At 62.7% G+C, this 12,256-nt stretch overlaps 1 protein-coding gene across 3 annotated transcripts; it reads left to right on the plus strand.

The window, feature by feature from the left end:
• Positions 1 to 733: 733 nt before the first annotated feature.
• Positions 734 to 11,211, plus strand: AIFM3 (AIF family member 3; the record flags this gene model as incomplete). 3 transcript variants are annotated; one of them, XM_079717741.1, is made up of 20 exons in its annotated part: positions 734 to 764; positions 4,161 to 4,374; positions 4,542 to 4,651; positions 4,873 to 4,982; positions 5,073 to 5,117; positions 5,367 to 5,463; positions 5,538 to 5,650; positions 5,993 to 6,079; positions 6,444 to 6,535; positions 6,619 to 6,749; positions 6,835 to 6,950; positions 7,042 to 7,113; positions 7,191 to 7,254; positions 7,834 to 7,910; positions 8,015 to 8,132; positions 9,349 to 9,447; positions 9,703 to 9,778; positions 10,209 to 10,313; positions 10,943 to 10,963; positions 11,172 to 11,211. In XM_079717741.1, 20 exons carry the CDS (start codon positions 734 to 736, stop codon positions 11,209 to 11,211), a joined length of 1,818 nt encoding a protein of 605 aa, XP_079573867.1. The 3 variants fall into 3 exon arrangements, with proteins under 3 accessions (XP_079573867.1, XP_079573868.1, XP_079573869.1); XM_079717742.1 differs by lacking the exon at positions 10,943 to 10,963 and having other exon boundaries at positions 4,143 to 4,374; XM_079717743.1 differs by lacking the exon at positions 10,943 to 10,963.
• Positions 11,212 to 12,256: the final 1,045 nt, after the last annotated feature.

Genomic DNA, 12,256 nt, shown 5'->3' on the forward strand with positions numbered 1-12,256 from the left:
GGGGAGGGGTGGAGGCTGGGCCGCCTCCTGGACCCCTGCCCCCTTGTCCTGCCTTCCAGGGCCAGGCAGCCTCTGTCCACTGTTGGGCTGGGAGCAAGAAGCAGTGGCTGCCCTTGGAGAGGTGGGTAACCAGGGCTGCCCACCAGGGTGGGAGCGGGGGGAGAACTAAATGTTGCCCCATTGAGGAGGGAGAAACCCAGAGTACCAGGAAGGCTCTGGTCTGCCAAGGTGACCTGGGTTTGACCCCAGGCATGGTGGCCTCCCTGGAGAATGGAGGGTCCCAGGGCTCCAGGCTGCAGGATTTTGAGGGGACAGCAGAAATCAGGGAGGATTTCCTGGGCCTAAAAGGTGGCTGAGGTTGGGGCAGAGGGGCCCAGGCAAAGGGGGAGGAGAGTGAGGGTGCTGAGCCTGGGGGCCTGGAAGGGAGGTGCCGTCCACAGTGCCAGGTGCCATTCCTCTGGGACCCGGCTCCCCTATGCATGAGGGTTCCCAGCTCCAACGCAGCCTCTTTGAGAAGCACCCCCACTCTGTCTTTCTGTGTCTCTACCCACAGCCCTCATCAAAGCCCTGGTCCCCATAGATGCTCCTGTCTCCCTGCAGGCAGCTCCAGCTGGGATGGCAGCTCCAGCATCTCTAAGGGCCTCGGGGGGTCCAGCCCCCCAGGGGGCACCCTAGGCCTCCCACAGCCAGCCGCCAGTGTGACTGCCCCCCACCCATCTGCGGGCCACTCACCATGGGTGGCTGCTTCTCCAAGCCCAAGCCAGGTACCTCCTCTCTTCTCACCCTCTCCCTTCCCCCTCCCTCTGTCGCTTGCTCCCTCCCTCCCTCCCTCTTCCTGCCACCTTCCTCCTGCCCCTCCCCCTGCCTCCGAAGTAGGTCAGGCTGGGCTGCAGCCGAATGTTAACGCTGTGGGCAGGAGTGGGGGGGCTGAAGCCCTCTTTATTTGGGGCTTAGAGTGATGGTGGTGGAATAACAGTGGAATCTTTCTCGGAAAGGGGAAGGGAGGGTTCCTCCTGCTGCTGGGTCGGAGAGAGGAGCATCTCCCTCAGCGCTGGGGAAGGGGGCTCCGGGGACATCCTCAGTCACTGCATGACCCAGGGCATGCAAGATACCCCTCTAAGCCTCACCTCCTCCCCCTAAAAAATAAGCCTGACCTCTCAAAATTGCTATGAGGTGGAGTGGACATGTACTAGCCCTTTTCACCTCTTCTGACCCTGTGTGACCTTGGGCTGCCTCCTGGGCCTCTCTGGACACACTTCCCCATTTGTAGAGGAAATCCCCACCCTGCCTGGCCCAAGCAGTCCCAGCCCAGGGCTGGGGGGCGGGCAGGGTGCTGGGGGATGCCTAGGTCTGCTCTCCACGGAGACCCTTGTGTGCCGGCTCTCCCTCCAGCCCCCACTTTCCCTCTTCCCTCCTCACAACACCTGAAAGGCAGGGGTGTGCAGGCCTGACCCAGATGAAGAAACCAAGGCTGAGAGAGGCCTCTGTAGTGCACCCAGGGATCGCCGGCCAGCTCGCCCCAGCTCCCCTTACCTGATACTCATCAGCTCCATTACCTTGGAGCCCATGAGCCTTTTCTCCTTTTCCTGGGTCTGAGGGAGAACTTGCGGGCAAGAGGAGACCTGCGATGCCCTGCCAGGCAGAGGGACCCACCTGCACCTGCCCCATGACTCCCATGCTGCGGACACCCAGCCCTCGGGCAACTGATGTCCCTTGTCTTGACCCCGACTCTCTCCCGTCAAAAGCAGGCAGGAGGATGCTGGCTGCCCCATATCAGGCTCCTGTAGGACTGCAGAGCTGACAGGAGGCCCTGGCAGAAGATGCCACCTGTAGGTTCCTTTAAAGGACCCCAAAGGGCTGGTCTGCCTCAGACCCCAAGCCCCAGGACCCCCGGCCCCAGGACCCCTGGTATAGGGCTGGTCACTCCTACCACACCAGGGGCAGTGTTAAGAATTTGGGCTCTTGAGCCCAAATCCAGCCCTGCCTGTTCCTGGCTATTTGGCCTTGGGCAGGTGACTTCACCTCTCTGAGCCTCTGTGTACTCATGTGTGAAATGGGACTAATAGTTGTGCCCCTGTGTGGGCTAGTGTGCTTGGCACGGGCCTGGCACGTAGGAGGCACTTACAGGGTGTTATCCCCTCTCTGGGGGGCTGGGCTCGCTGTGGGCTGTGGCAGGAGGGCAGGAGCTTGGGCCCCCGGTGCCCATGGTGGCAGGTCTGATGTGAGGCTTGGGGAATTTCAGGGTGTGGGAGTGAGAGCGTTCTGGCCATGAGAGTTCAGTGAGGGTCAGGAGGGGCCACAGGGAGACCAGAACGAGCAGAAGAAGCTTCTGCAAATTCCTCACTTTCCACCTCACTGGCTCCTGTGGCTCAGAGCATGTTAGAACAGTCTTCCTGAGCCCCCTCTGTGTGCCCTGTGCTCCAGGGGCCCCATGTTCCTCAGGAAGTGTTCCAGGCCAGTCCTTTGTAAGCTCAGAACTAGGAGGTAGTACAGGTCTCTTGACATCTGGTCACCTGCCTTTTATTAGGCCACTGGTGCTACCTAAAGGCTTTCCCTCTTTGTCATGGCAGCCAGGAGGCTCGGAGCTAACCAATAAAACACAGCTACCCAACTTCACCTATTGAGCTTCTACTCCGAGTTACATTTATTATTTCCTTCAGTATCCACTGTCCCAGAAGAGGTAGGCACTGTTCTCTCCATTTTATAATGAAGGCATCTGCCGAAAGGGTCTAAGGGATCCACCACAGCTCCTGAGGCTCCTGACCTGACGTCTTCCCCCGTTAGACTACACCAGCGAGCACCTCGGGGCCTTCTGGAAGGAGGGAGAGGATGAAAACAGCCTGGCTTGGCTGTCCTCTGGACCCCTGCCAGGCTGCTCCTGTGAGCTGTCTCTCTAATTCTTCTGAAAACATTCTAACACCATTACATAAAGTGTGGAAAATGAAGGAAAAAACCCACCCCACCCATAACCCCCCACCTGAGACAACAGCCTCAGCGTGTTGTGTTCGTGGGCCCTTCCTGCCCAGCTGGAATCAGGGAGCCACCTTCAGCTCTGTCTCTTTTGTGCCTGAGCCTTAGGGGAGGTGGCGGTGGGGGGCGGGGGACTAGGACAGGAAGGATGAGGGGCCAGACCAGGCTGAGGGAGAGGATGGGTGGGCGTGAGCCCAGCCCCAGCCCGGAAGGGCAGGACAGCAGCCCAGGCCAAGGGAACTGCAGGGGCTAGGGCCCGGAGGTGTGAGCCGGGTTCTTTGTTTCTGGAGGGTCAGGTCTGCGGGGGAGGGGCCTGGAGGCTCAGGGGCCTCGGGAGTTGGGAGGGGGCCTCCTGCCCAGGCCTCTGGCCCTGGCCCACGCTGTGCCCCGGGCTCAGCTTCCTCGCTCCTTGCAGCAGCAGCCCGGGAGGCCGGATTATCACTGCTAAAAATTCTGTTTATTGTTCCCTTCTAATTAGAAAAATACCCCAGGCACATGGTAGGGAATTTGGAAAATGTGGAGAAGTAAAAGAAGAAAATGATAATCTCACTAACTCCCCCCAGAGGAGGCCCCACTGGTGGCCCCCTCTGCATGCACCACCCAGTTGGGGCTCACCCCCAAGGCCCCTGCACCCAGCGCCTGGCAAATAATGAAGGATTCTCAAACTGGCGAGAGCAGCTATCTAAAGTTGAAATTATGGTGCATACACTTTTTTTCTTTTTAATTTTGAAAAAATTTCAAATCTCTAGAACCCTCGATTCCCCCGTTACCCAGATTCACAGGCCATGAACTGGGCTGCGTCCAGCTTTGGACGCGCTGTTTCTCAGGCCCCAAACGTGCCCCTGAGTCCTCAGGGATGACGCAGTCCTCCATGGGGGCCACTCCCTCAAGGTCAGCAAGGCTCCAGCACTGAGTTCTCACCTCCACGTGGATTCCTGGAGAAAGGGCAGCTTCAGGGTTGCATGAGCTTTGTTGTGCCCCCTCACTACTTCTGTTAGGGGAACAGAGCACATGCGGAAATCAATTTAAGCTCGCCCAGGGCCCCCCTCACCCCCCACCCCCCCCATCCTGGCTCTGCCTTTTGCTGGTGGTGCAGATGGCTTTCTGGAGGCCCGGGGAGAACCCGCACTCAGAGCTCATGGGGGTGGGCCGGGCTGGGGGCTCACCGCCACCCCCCCGCCCGCCCGCAGTGGAGCTCAAGATCGAGGTGGTGCTGCCCGAGAAGGACCGGGGCAAGGAGGAGCTGTCCGCCAGCGGGAAGGGCAGCCCCCGGGCCTACCAGGGCAACGGCACGGCCCGCCATTTCCATGCAGAGGAACGCCTGCCCGCCCCCCACCCCTACCCTGGCGCCCAGGACTGCTTGGAGGCCGCTGTCTGCCACATCAAAGACCTGGAGAACGGCCAGTGGGTGCTGGGCCTGGGAGGGGGTGGGAGGCTGAGGTGGGAGGACAGCTGGGAGGCCTGGAAGGGACCCATGACCGGCTCCATCGGGGCCACCGCCTCTGTGGCTCCTGCTGGTCTGGGGCTGCTCTCCGACCTCTGACCTCTGAGGGCAGCCCCTCCCCTCCCAGGATGCGGGAAGTGGAGCTGGGCTGGGGGAAGGTGTTGCTGGTGAAAGACAACGGGGAGTTCCATGCCCTGGGCCACAAGTGTCCGCACTATGGTGCGCCCTTGGTGAAAGGTGAGCTGTCGGTGCCCACGGGGGCAGGGCGGGACCTCCCCGACAGGGGCTTGGAGGCTCCCCCATCACAAGGGACGCTCAGCCCCCGCTCCACTGGGCCCCAGGCCCCCGTCTATTAGTGGAGTGTCCTGGGCCGTGGGAAAGGGCCAGTGGTGCTGGATACAGGGGTCCTTGGAGAGGAGCTCTTGCTGGTGGCCCAGCCCAGCACTGCCCCCTCCCAGGAGTGCTGTCCCGTGGACGGGTGCGCTGCCCCTGGCATGGTGCCTGCTTCAACATCAGCACCGGAGACCTGGAGGACTTCCCTGGCCTGGACAGTCTGCACAAGTTCCAGGTGGGGCCAGGCATACAATGGGGTGGGAGCCTTGGGGTGCAGGGACTGGAGCACCCCAAAGCCCAGCCCTGAGCAACATGGCCCTTGCAGGTGAAGATTGAGAAGGAGAAGGTGTACGTCCGGGCCAGCAAGCAGGTGAGGAGGGGGCTTGGGGCTCAGGCAAAAGAGAGAGGTGAGGAGGGCCTCTGGGCCCAGAAAACAGCATGTGCATAGGCCCTGTGGTGGGAGGGAGCCTAGCCGGTGTGGATGGGGAGCAGAGTGAAGGGCTGTGTGGTGGGGATGAGGTGGCACTGGAGCAGCAGGACCTGGCCTGCTGGGATGGGCACAGGGAGCCTGGCAACGACCCCAGCTTCCAGCTGCCCCCAACTCGCTGGCCACCCTCAGGCCCTGCAGCTACAGCGAAGGACCAAGGTGATGGCCACGTGCATCTCTCCAAGCGCTGGCCACAGCAGCAGCACCAACGTGCTCATCGTGGGTGCAGGTTGGTGGTGGGTTGTGAGGGGCAGGGTGGGGTGGGGGAGAGGGGGCTCCTGACCCACTGTCCCCTCCTCTCAGGCGCAGCTGGCCTGGTGTGTGCAGAGACGCTGCGGCAGGAGGGCTTCTCAGACAGGATCGTCCTGTGCACTCTGGACCGGCACCTTCCCTACGACCGACCCAAGATTAGCAAGGTGGGTGAGCGTGAGCAGGGCCAGGCAGGGCCAGACCCATGTCCCACTGGGCACAGTAAGGTCCACTGGGACCCTTGCTTGCCGCCCCTTGGGGGTCTGGCCAGCTGCCCTCTCTGTTCATGCCAGGCCCATCTGCAGTGCCCCTGAAAGATCTGGTTTGTTGAGCTCTGTCCTGTAGCTCCTGTGTGACCGAGGCTGCCAGCCCCCAAGACCCCGAGGCCCTGGTCCTCGGTTATAAAATGGGTCAGTGGCCACCTGGTCACTGGCCAGGTGGGGCTGGGCCTGCAGAGGGGTGGGAGCCTGGGGGTGCAGGGTCTTGTCTCAAGCCGGCGTCTCCTGCAGTCTCTGGATGCACAGCCAGAGCAGCTGGCCCTGAGGCCCAAGGAGTTCTTCCGAGCCCATGGCATCGAGGTGCTCACTGAGGCCCAGGTACGGACAACTCTGGGGAACAGGCCTGGGGAAGGCTTCATGGGCACCGTGAAGGGCGTGAGGCCCCTGGAAGTATGGGTGTGCTCTGCCCTCCCGGCCCCGCTGCCCAGGCACCAGGGGCGTTCCAGGCCTGGGGGGTCATGGGCCCCAGTGTGTGGGGCCACGGACCATCTGCTCAGGGCTGGGACTTGGGAGCATTAGGAGGGCTTTGAGGGGGAGGTGGTGCCTGAAACTTAAAGGGTCAGGAGGGGTTGCCAGGAAAGGGAGGAAGGTTCATCCAGGTGGCAGAGCCTCACAGATGGCCTCGTGGGCACTGGGCGTGGGGCGGGACCCGGAGGCCTCGCTCTGCCTGGCGGGGTCACAGGTGGTCACGGTGGACGTGAGGAACAAGAAGGCCGTGTTCAAGGATGGCTTCAAGCTGGAGTACAGCAAGCTGCTGCTGGCACCCGGGAGCAGGTGGGAGGGGTCCCCACGCCCCTGCCGGTATGCGGAGGGCTCGGGGTGCCGGGAGCGCCTCCCCGACTCTTGCCGTGTCTCAGCCCTAAGACCCTGAGCTGCAAAGGCAAAGACGTGGAGAATGTGTTCACCATCCGGACGCCCGAGGACGCCAACCGCGTGGTGAGGCTGGCCCGGGGCCGCAACGCTGTGATCGTGGGAGCCGGCTTCCTGGGTGAGCAGCTGGGGGTGCGGGCTGGGCCCGGGGCAGCAATGGCCCTGGGAAGTGCAGGGTGCCAGCCCTCCCCGCTTGGCCCCAGGGATGGAGGTGGCCGCCTACCTGACTGAGAAGGCCCACTCAGTGTCCGTGGTGGAGCTGGAGGAGACGCCCTTCAGGAGATTCCTGGGGGAGCGCGTCGGTCGTGCCCTCATGAAGGTGAGCCCCCTAATCAGAACCCACTGCCCCGGGCACCCGCCCTGTCCCCGCCTGGCTCTCACCCCTGCCTACCCACCCATCCACCTGGCAGACGTTTGAGAGCAACCGGGTCAAGTTCTACATGCAGACGGAGGTGTCGGAGCTGCGGGCCCAGGAGGGAAAGGTGGGCCCTTCTCCACCCCCCGCCGCTTTCTGTCCCTTTCCCTGTGCCCGGGAGCTGCTCACTCCTGCTCTCCACAGCTGAAGGAGGTCGTGCTGAAGAGCAGCAAGGTCTTGCGGGCTGATGTCTGCGTGGTGGGCATTGGTGAGTGGGGGGCAGGCGGTGGCAGTGAGCATAGTCACCCGCACACTCTCGACAGTGAACTTGGGCCAGTCCCTTCTCCTCCCCCAGCCTGTTTGCACTTCTGTAAAATGGGGACCCCAACCATACCCCCTTGGCAGGGTTGTTGGCGGGGTGATGGTACCAGCTTAGCCTGGCCTGGCATGGAGGACGCTCCCAATGACCCCTGTCCAGTAACCCTGTGCAGCCGCAGGACACAGAAAAGCCTCTAATTGGTCCCTGCTCCAGCTGAGGTGCCAGTCCGGGGAGGGACAAAGCTGGGAGGTGGCAGCATGGGCTGGGGAGGCTCGGCATGCCAACCCCCACCAGGGGCTTCGTGGAGAGCTTCTCGGACGAGGTGATACCTGAGGCCTGATGGGAAGCCCCAAGGTCTGTGGGGCTCCAGGCAGAGGAGACAGGACATGAAGGCACAGGGTGTGCCACCTGCTGGGTGATCGGTCTGGGCTGGACTGTGGGAGTGAAGGGCGTGGTGGTGCAGAGCAGTGAGGCAGGAGGAGGGAGGGAGGGGCCGGGGAGTGGACACAGTGGCCCCTGTCCTGCCAGGTGCTGTGCCCGCCACGGGCTTCCTGAGGCAGAGCGGCATAGGTCTGGATTCCCGAGGCTTCATCCCTGTCAACAAGGTGGGGCTGGGTGGGGAGGGCGGGCAGCGTGCCGGGCCGTAGGTGGTGGGAGGTCCCGCTCAGGGCGCCAGTCCTACCTACAAGCCCCGGTCCCCTCCCCACAGATGATGCAGACCAATGTCCCGGGCGTGTTTGCAGCTGGCGACGCTGTGACCTTCCCCCTGGCCTGGAGGAACAATCGGAAAGTGAACATCCCACACTGGCAGATGGCTCACGCCCAGGGTACCACCAGCCCCGCGGCAGCTTGGGGTGGGAGGCTGTCCCAGGGTCTCAGCCTCCCCCAGGCCCACCCACTCAGTTGCTGGCCTTGGGTCCTGCTCACTGGGTCAGCCATTCAAGGCTCTGTGGTGGCCTGTCCAGCCAGCCCCATGCAGGTAGCCAAGGCGGCTCACAGAGACCTCCCATCTCAGACCTCCGTCCAGTGCCCTCTTGACATCCCATTTCACCAGCCACAGCATCCCACCTCGCTGGTCCCTCCACCAGCCAGCCTCTCCTTTCCTTTTGTCCTCAGAGACACATGTTCTGCAGAATTCCTCACCAACCTGTGCAGTCACCCAGGGAGGGAGAGAGGGGTTTAGTAGTACCCGGGCCAGCTCCCCACTCTCCCCTTTGGGCCACTTGACTGGCTCTGTGAACCCAGCTGCCTCGTGCAGGCCCCTGGGAGGTGGCCGTCTGGGCCTGGAAACCTGGGCTCAGTGGGGACCTGCTGTGCTCTCTGAGGAACAACCTTCCCCCTCCCCTTGGGCAGTCCCTGTGCACACCTGGTCTGGGCCCCCCAGCCGCAGGTACAGCCAGTTAGCTGCCTCGGAGGGAGGACGGTCAGACCCCCTGCACCCTCCTCCCTTCTCTCGGCCTTCACGTTATCTGAGCATCTGTGCTGAAACCCCACTCCTGGTACCAATTTCTGCTCGGGTCCAAGGTGTAAAGTTGGTGCTAGGTTTGAAGGAACCAAAAGCTACTCATCAGCTGAGTGTAATTAAGGTTTAATTGGGAGGGTCCAAGGACTGTCACAGACATCCAAATACAGGGGTCCAGTGGGGCCTTGTCCAAACTGGGGAGCCACCCACCCTATTCTGTCTTGGGCTCTGAGTGAGGCTGTCATCCCTGCTTCCCTGGACACTGATGCCCCATTCGCCCGCCTCCCTCCTCAGACCTGACCTGTCCGGTTAGTTGCCTGTGTCACACCTGAAATGGTCCCGGGAAGCCAAGCCCTTCCAGACCCAGTCCAGGCACTTCATCTTAGTGGCCAGCTTTGGGCCTGGTGTCCCTCTCTGCACCCATTATCTGCAAGCAGCGGTGGACAGTGGGTTGGGCAGTGATTCACCTCTGGGGTGGGGGGGAATATCCCCACCTGTCAGGCGTCCCCTGAGAGCTGGGGCAGGCAGTGGAGGGGTGGTGAGGGCTCGGGGCGGGGTTCTCACGACCCCGGGACCCGCAGGGCGCGTGGCGGCCCAGAACATGCTGGCGCAGGAGGCGGAGATCAGCACGGTACCCTACCTGTGGACCGCCATGTTCAGCAAGAGCCTGCGCTACGCGGGTAACAAGGGGCCCCGGACGCGGGCAGGGCCCAGGTGTGGCAGAGTGCGGAGGCGGGGCTTGGACGTCAGGGCGGGGCTCGAAGCATCCAGGGGGCGGGGCCATGACGGCCGCAGGTGGAAGCAGGGAACTCCCTGCGGGCGGGGCCAGGACCCCCTAAAAGGACCGCGGGGCCGCGGCCTGGGGTCCAGGGCAGAGTTGGAAGGGCACCGGGCGCGGACCCCGTGAAACCCAGTCCCCTCCTCCCGGCCCGCAGGGTACGGAGAAGGCTTCGACGACGTCATTATCCAGGGGGATCTGGACGAGCTGAAGTTCGTGGCTTTTTACACCAAGTGAGAGCAGCGGGGTGGGGCGGGGGCGCGAAGCAGCGGGTACTCAGTGGTGAAGGGGGCTCGTCCCGGAGAAGCTCTGCTCCGGAGGAGGGGGCTTCCCTGGATGGTGGGCAGAGTGGCACGGGGGGCAGCTAGGCAGGGGACGGCCAGGAAAGGGGAGGAGGTGGGGACAGCTCTTGGAGGGGGGTGTTGACACCCTACTTTTACACCGAGGAAAGTGACACAGGTAGAGAGTGGGGATCTCAGAACAGGTTCCAGCCCTGAACCCCACTGGGCAGGAGCCTCTATGGGGTCCTGCAGGAGCAGAAGCCGTGCTGGGCTCTCAGGACATTCCTGAGCGAGAGCCTCCCTGGGCCCCAGCTGGACTCGGGTCTCCAAGGACAGGGGCTACTGCTGGGCAGTCCTCAGGCTCGGCCACCTCTCCCTGCAGAGGCGACGAGGTGATCTCCGTGGCCAGCATGAACTACGATCCCATCGTGTCTAAGGTGGCGGAGGTGCTGGCCTCCGGCCGCACCATCCGGAAGCGGGAGGTGGAGTGAGTGTGGGCACTGGGTGCCTTGGGGAGGGGGGAGAAGTCCCCCGAGGTGCTGCCTCTAGCTGCCCCCACAGTCCTCCAGTGTTCTCCCCGCCCCCCGCCCCCCCCCCGCCCCCATCAATCAGCCTGAGGCTCCCAGGGCTATGGTGTGGTGTGGGGCAAGGGTTGTGGTTTGGGAGAGGGCTGGTTATTTGTGCTCTTGGTGGGTAGAAGGGAAAGAGGTCGTGTCCAGGGCAGGACCAGTGCTGCGGGGAAGGATTAAGACCCACTGCTTGGGCAGTCACTGAGCCCGGGACACCCCACTTCACATGGTTGAACACAACCATGGGGAAATGCAGCTAGTGTTGCCCCTGGGGACACCCTGACAGAGTCGTGGGGTGTTGTTTGGGGTCTGAAGAACACCGGACACCAGCCATTACCCTCATCCTGGCATGGTGCCACTGGGAGTCACCCTGTGGACTCAGTGGCCTACAGAACCCCCACCACCACCACCAAGGGCTGAGGAAAGCCTGGAGGGCCACAGGACGGGGTGGGGTGGGGCTCAGACTGGAAACGGAGAACCAAGGGGGGACAGGAATGACACGCTCTCTCCCCGGCCTTCTCTGTCTCTCCCTCTTGCCTTCGCAAAGGCTGTTTGTGCTGCACAGCAAGTACGTGTGTTCTCTCCTTCTTCCGAGCCTTTCCCACCTCAGCCCAGAGCCTATGCCTGGTGGTCTCCCCCCTCTGCCCAAGTGCACATCCCTGCTGGGCACCAGGGCCTCGCACAGCTCCCTGCTGTCTTCAAGGGCTAGCTGCTCTCGGTGCCCAGAGGGGAACCTGCTCCCTTCTGCCCTCACTCCTCCTCCCTCATTCCTACAGGACTGGCGACATGTCCTGGCTCACAGGGAAAGGATCCTGAGCTTGCATGCAGCGGACTCGGGCAGGCATGTTGGGGCGACAGGGACAGAGGCCAAGCCTGGGGGGCAGGTGCCAACCTCCAGTTCCCCAGGAGCCCCCAGGGCAGAACCTGAGCCCTCTCAGTGCTTGCCTTCGGCTGCCTGGCTCACCTCCCGAGAGGCCTCAGCGGCCTCCAGGAGATGCTCAGCCCCCAAGACGTCCAGTGCCACTGATGGCTGGCAGTGGAGGTGGGACAGACCCTGCCTCTTCTTCCTCTATTGGGACTGGTCCCCTGTAGGACCCTTCAACATATTAGACATTATCTTAAAATTAAAACTCACACATTTGCTGATCTTTGTGACTTCCACTGTAATTGGGCAAACTCTCATGAGGGAGAAAGATGATGAGACAGGTACGACCACAGACCACAGAACGCTCAGTGTCACACCAAGGAAGTTTGGTCTGTGAGCGCCCAGAGGAGGGAGCAACCCCTTTGCTGCCCCCGGGGTTAGGGAAGGCCCCTTAGACCACTGTCTTGGATCTGGATTTTGAAGGAAGGGCACTCCAGTTAGAGGGGACAGCACATGCAAAGGTTTTGAGGTACGAAGTACTTCTTCAGAGGTCAGAGGTAGCTCGGGTTTGGCAGTTTGGCGGCGTTGGCCCAATCAGTACTGAGGAGCAGGTCCCAAGACAGACCCACGCTTCTCATGGCAGCCTGAGCTTCCGGAATGCCCATTTCGCAGGTGAAGTAGCTGAGGCTCTGCTAGAGTAGGACTGAGAATCCAGAGCCTCTGCGCCACGCTGCCTCCCAGCCAAAAGGAACGCCGAGGGGAGACGGAGGGATCGGGTCGGGGACACAGCAGGATGGGGATAGTGGGGCGGCCCGCAGAGAGGCCGCTGCGAGGCCGGAACGCTCCGTCCGGGATCCCGGGCGCGGCGGACGATCGAGGACGAGCCACGCGCACAGGGCATGCCGGGAGTCGCGCCGGGGAAGTGCGGGCCGGGAGGGGCTGCGGCCGGGGGCCCGCGCGCGCTGGAGGGGGTACAGTGCGCTCGCACTTCGCGGG

The sequence above is a fragment of the Hyperoodon ampullatus genome (genome assembly GCF_949752795.1).
Source record: "Hyperoodon ampullatus genome assembly, chromosome: 13".
In the NCBI taxonomy this organism is placed as follows: domain Eukaryota; kingdom Metazoa; phylum Chordata; class Mammalia; order Artiodactyla; family Ziphiidae; genus Hyperoodon; species Hyperoodon ampullatus.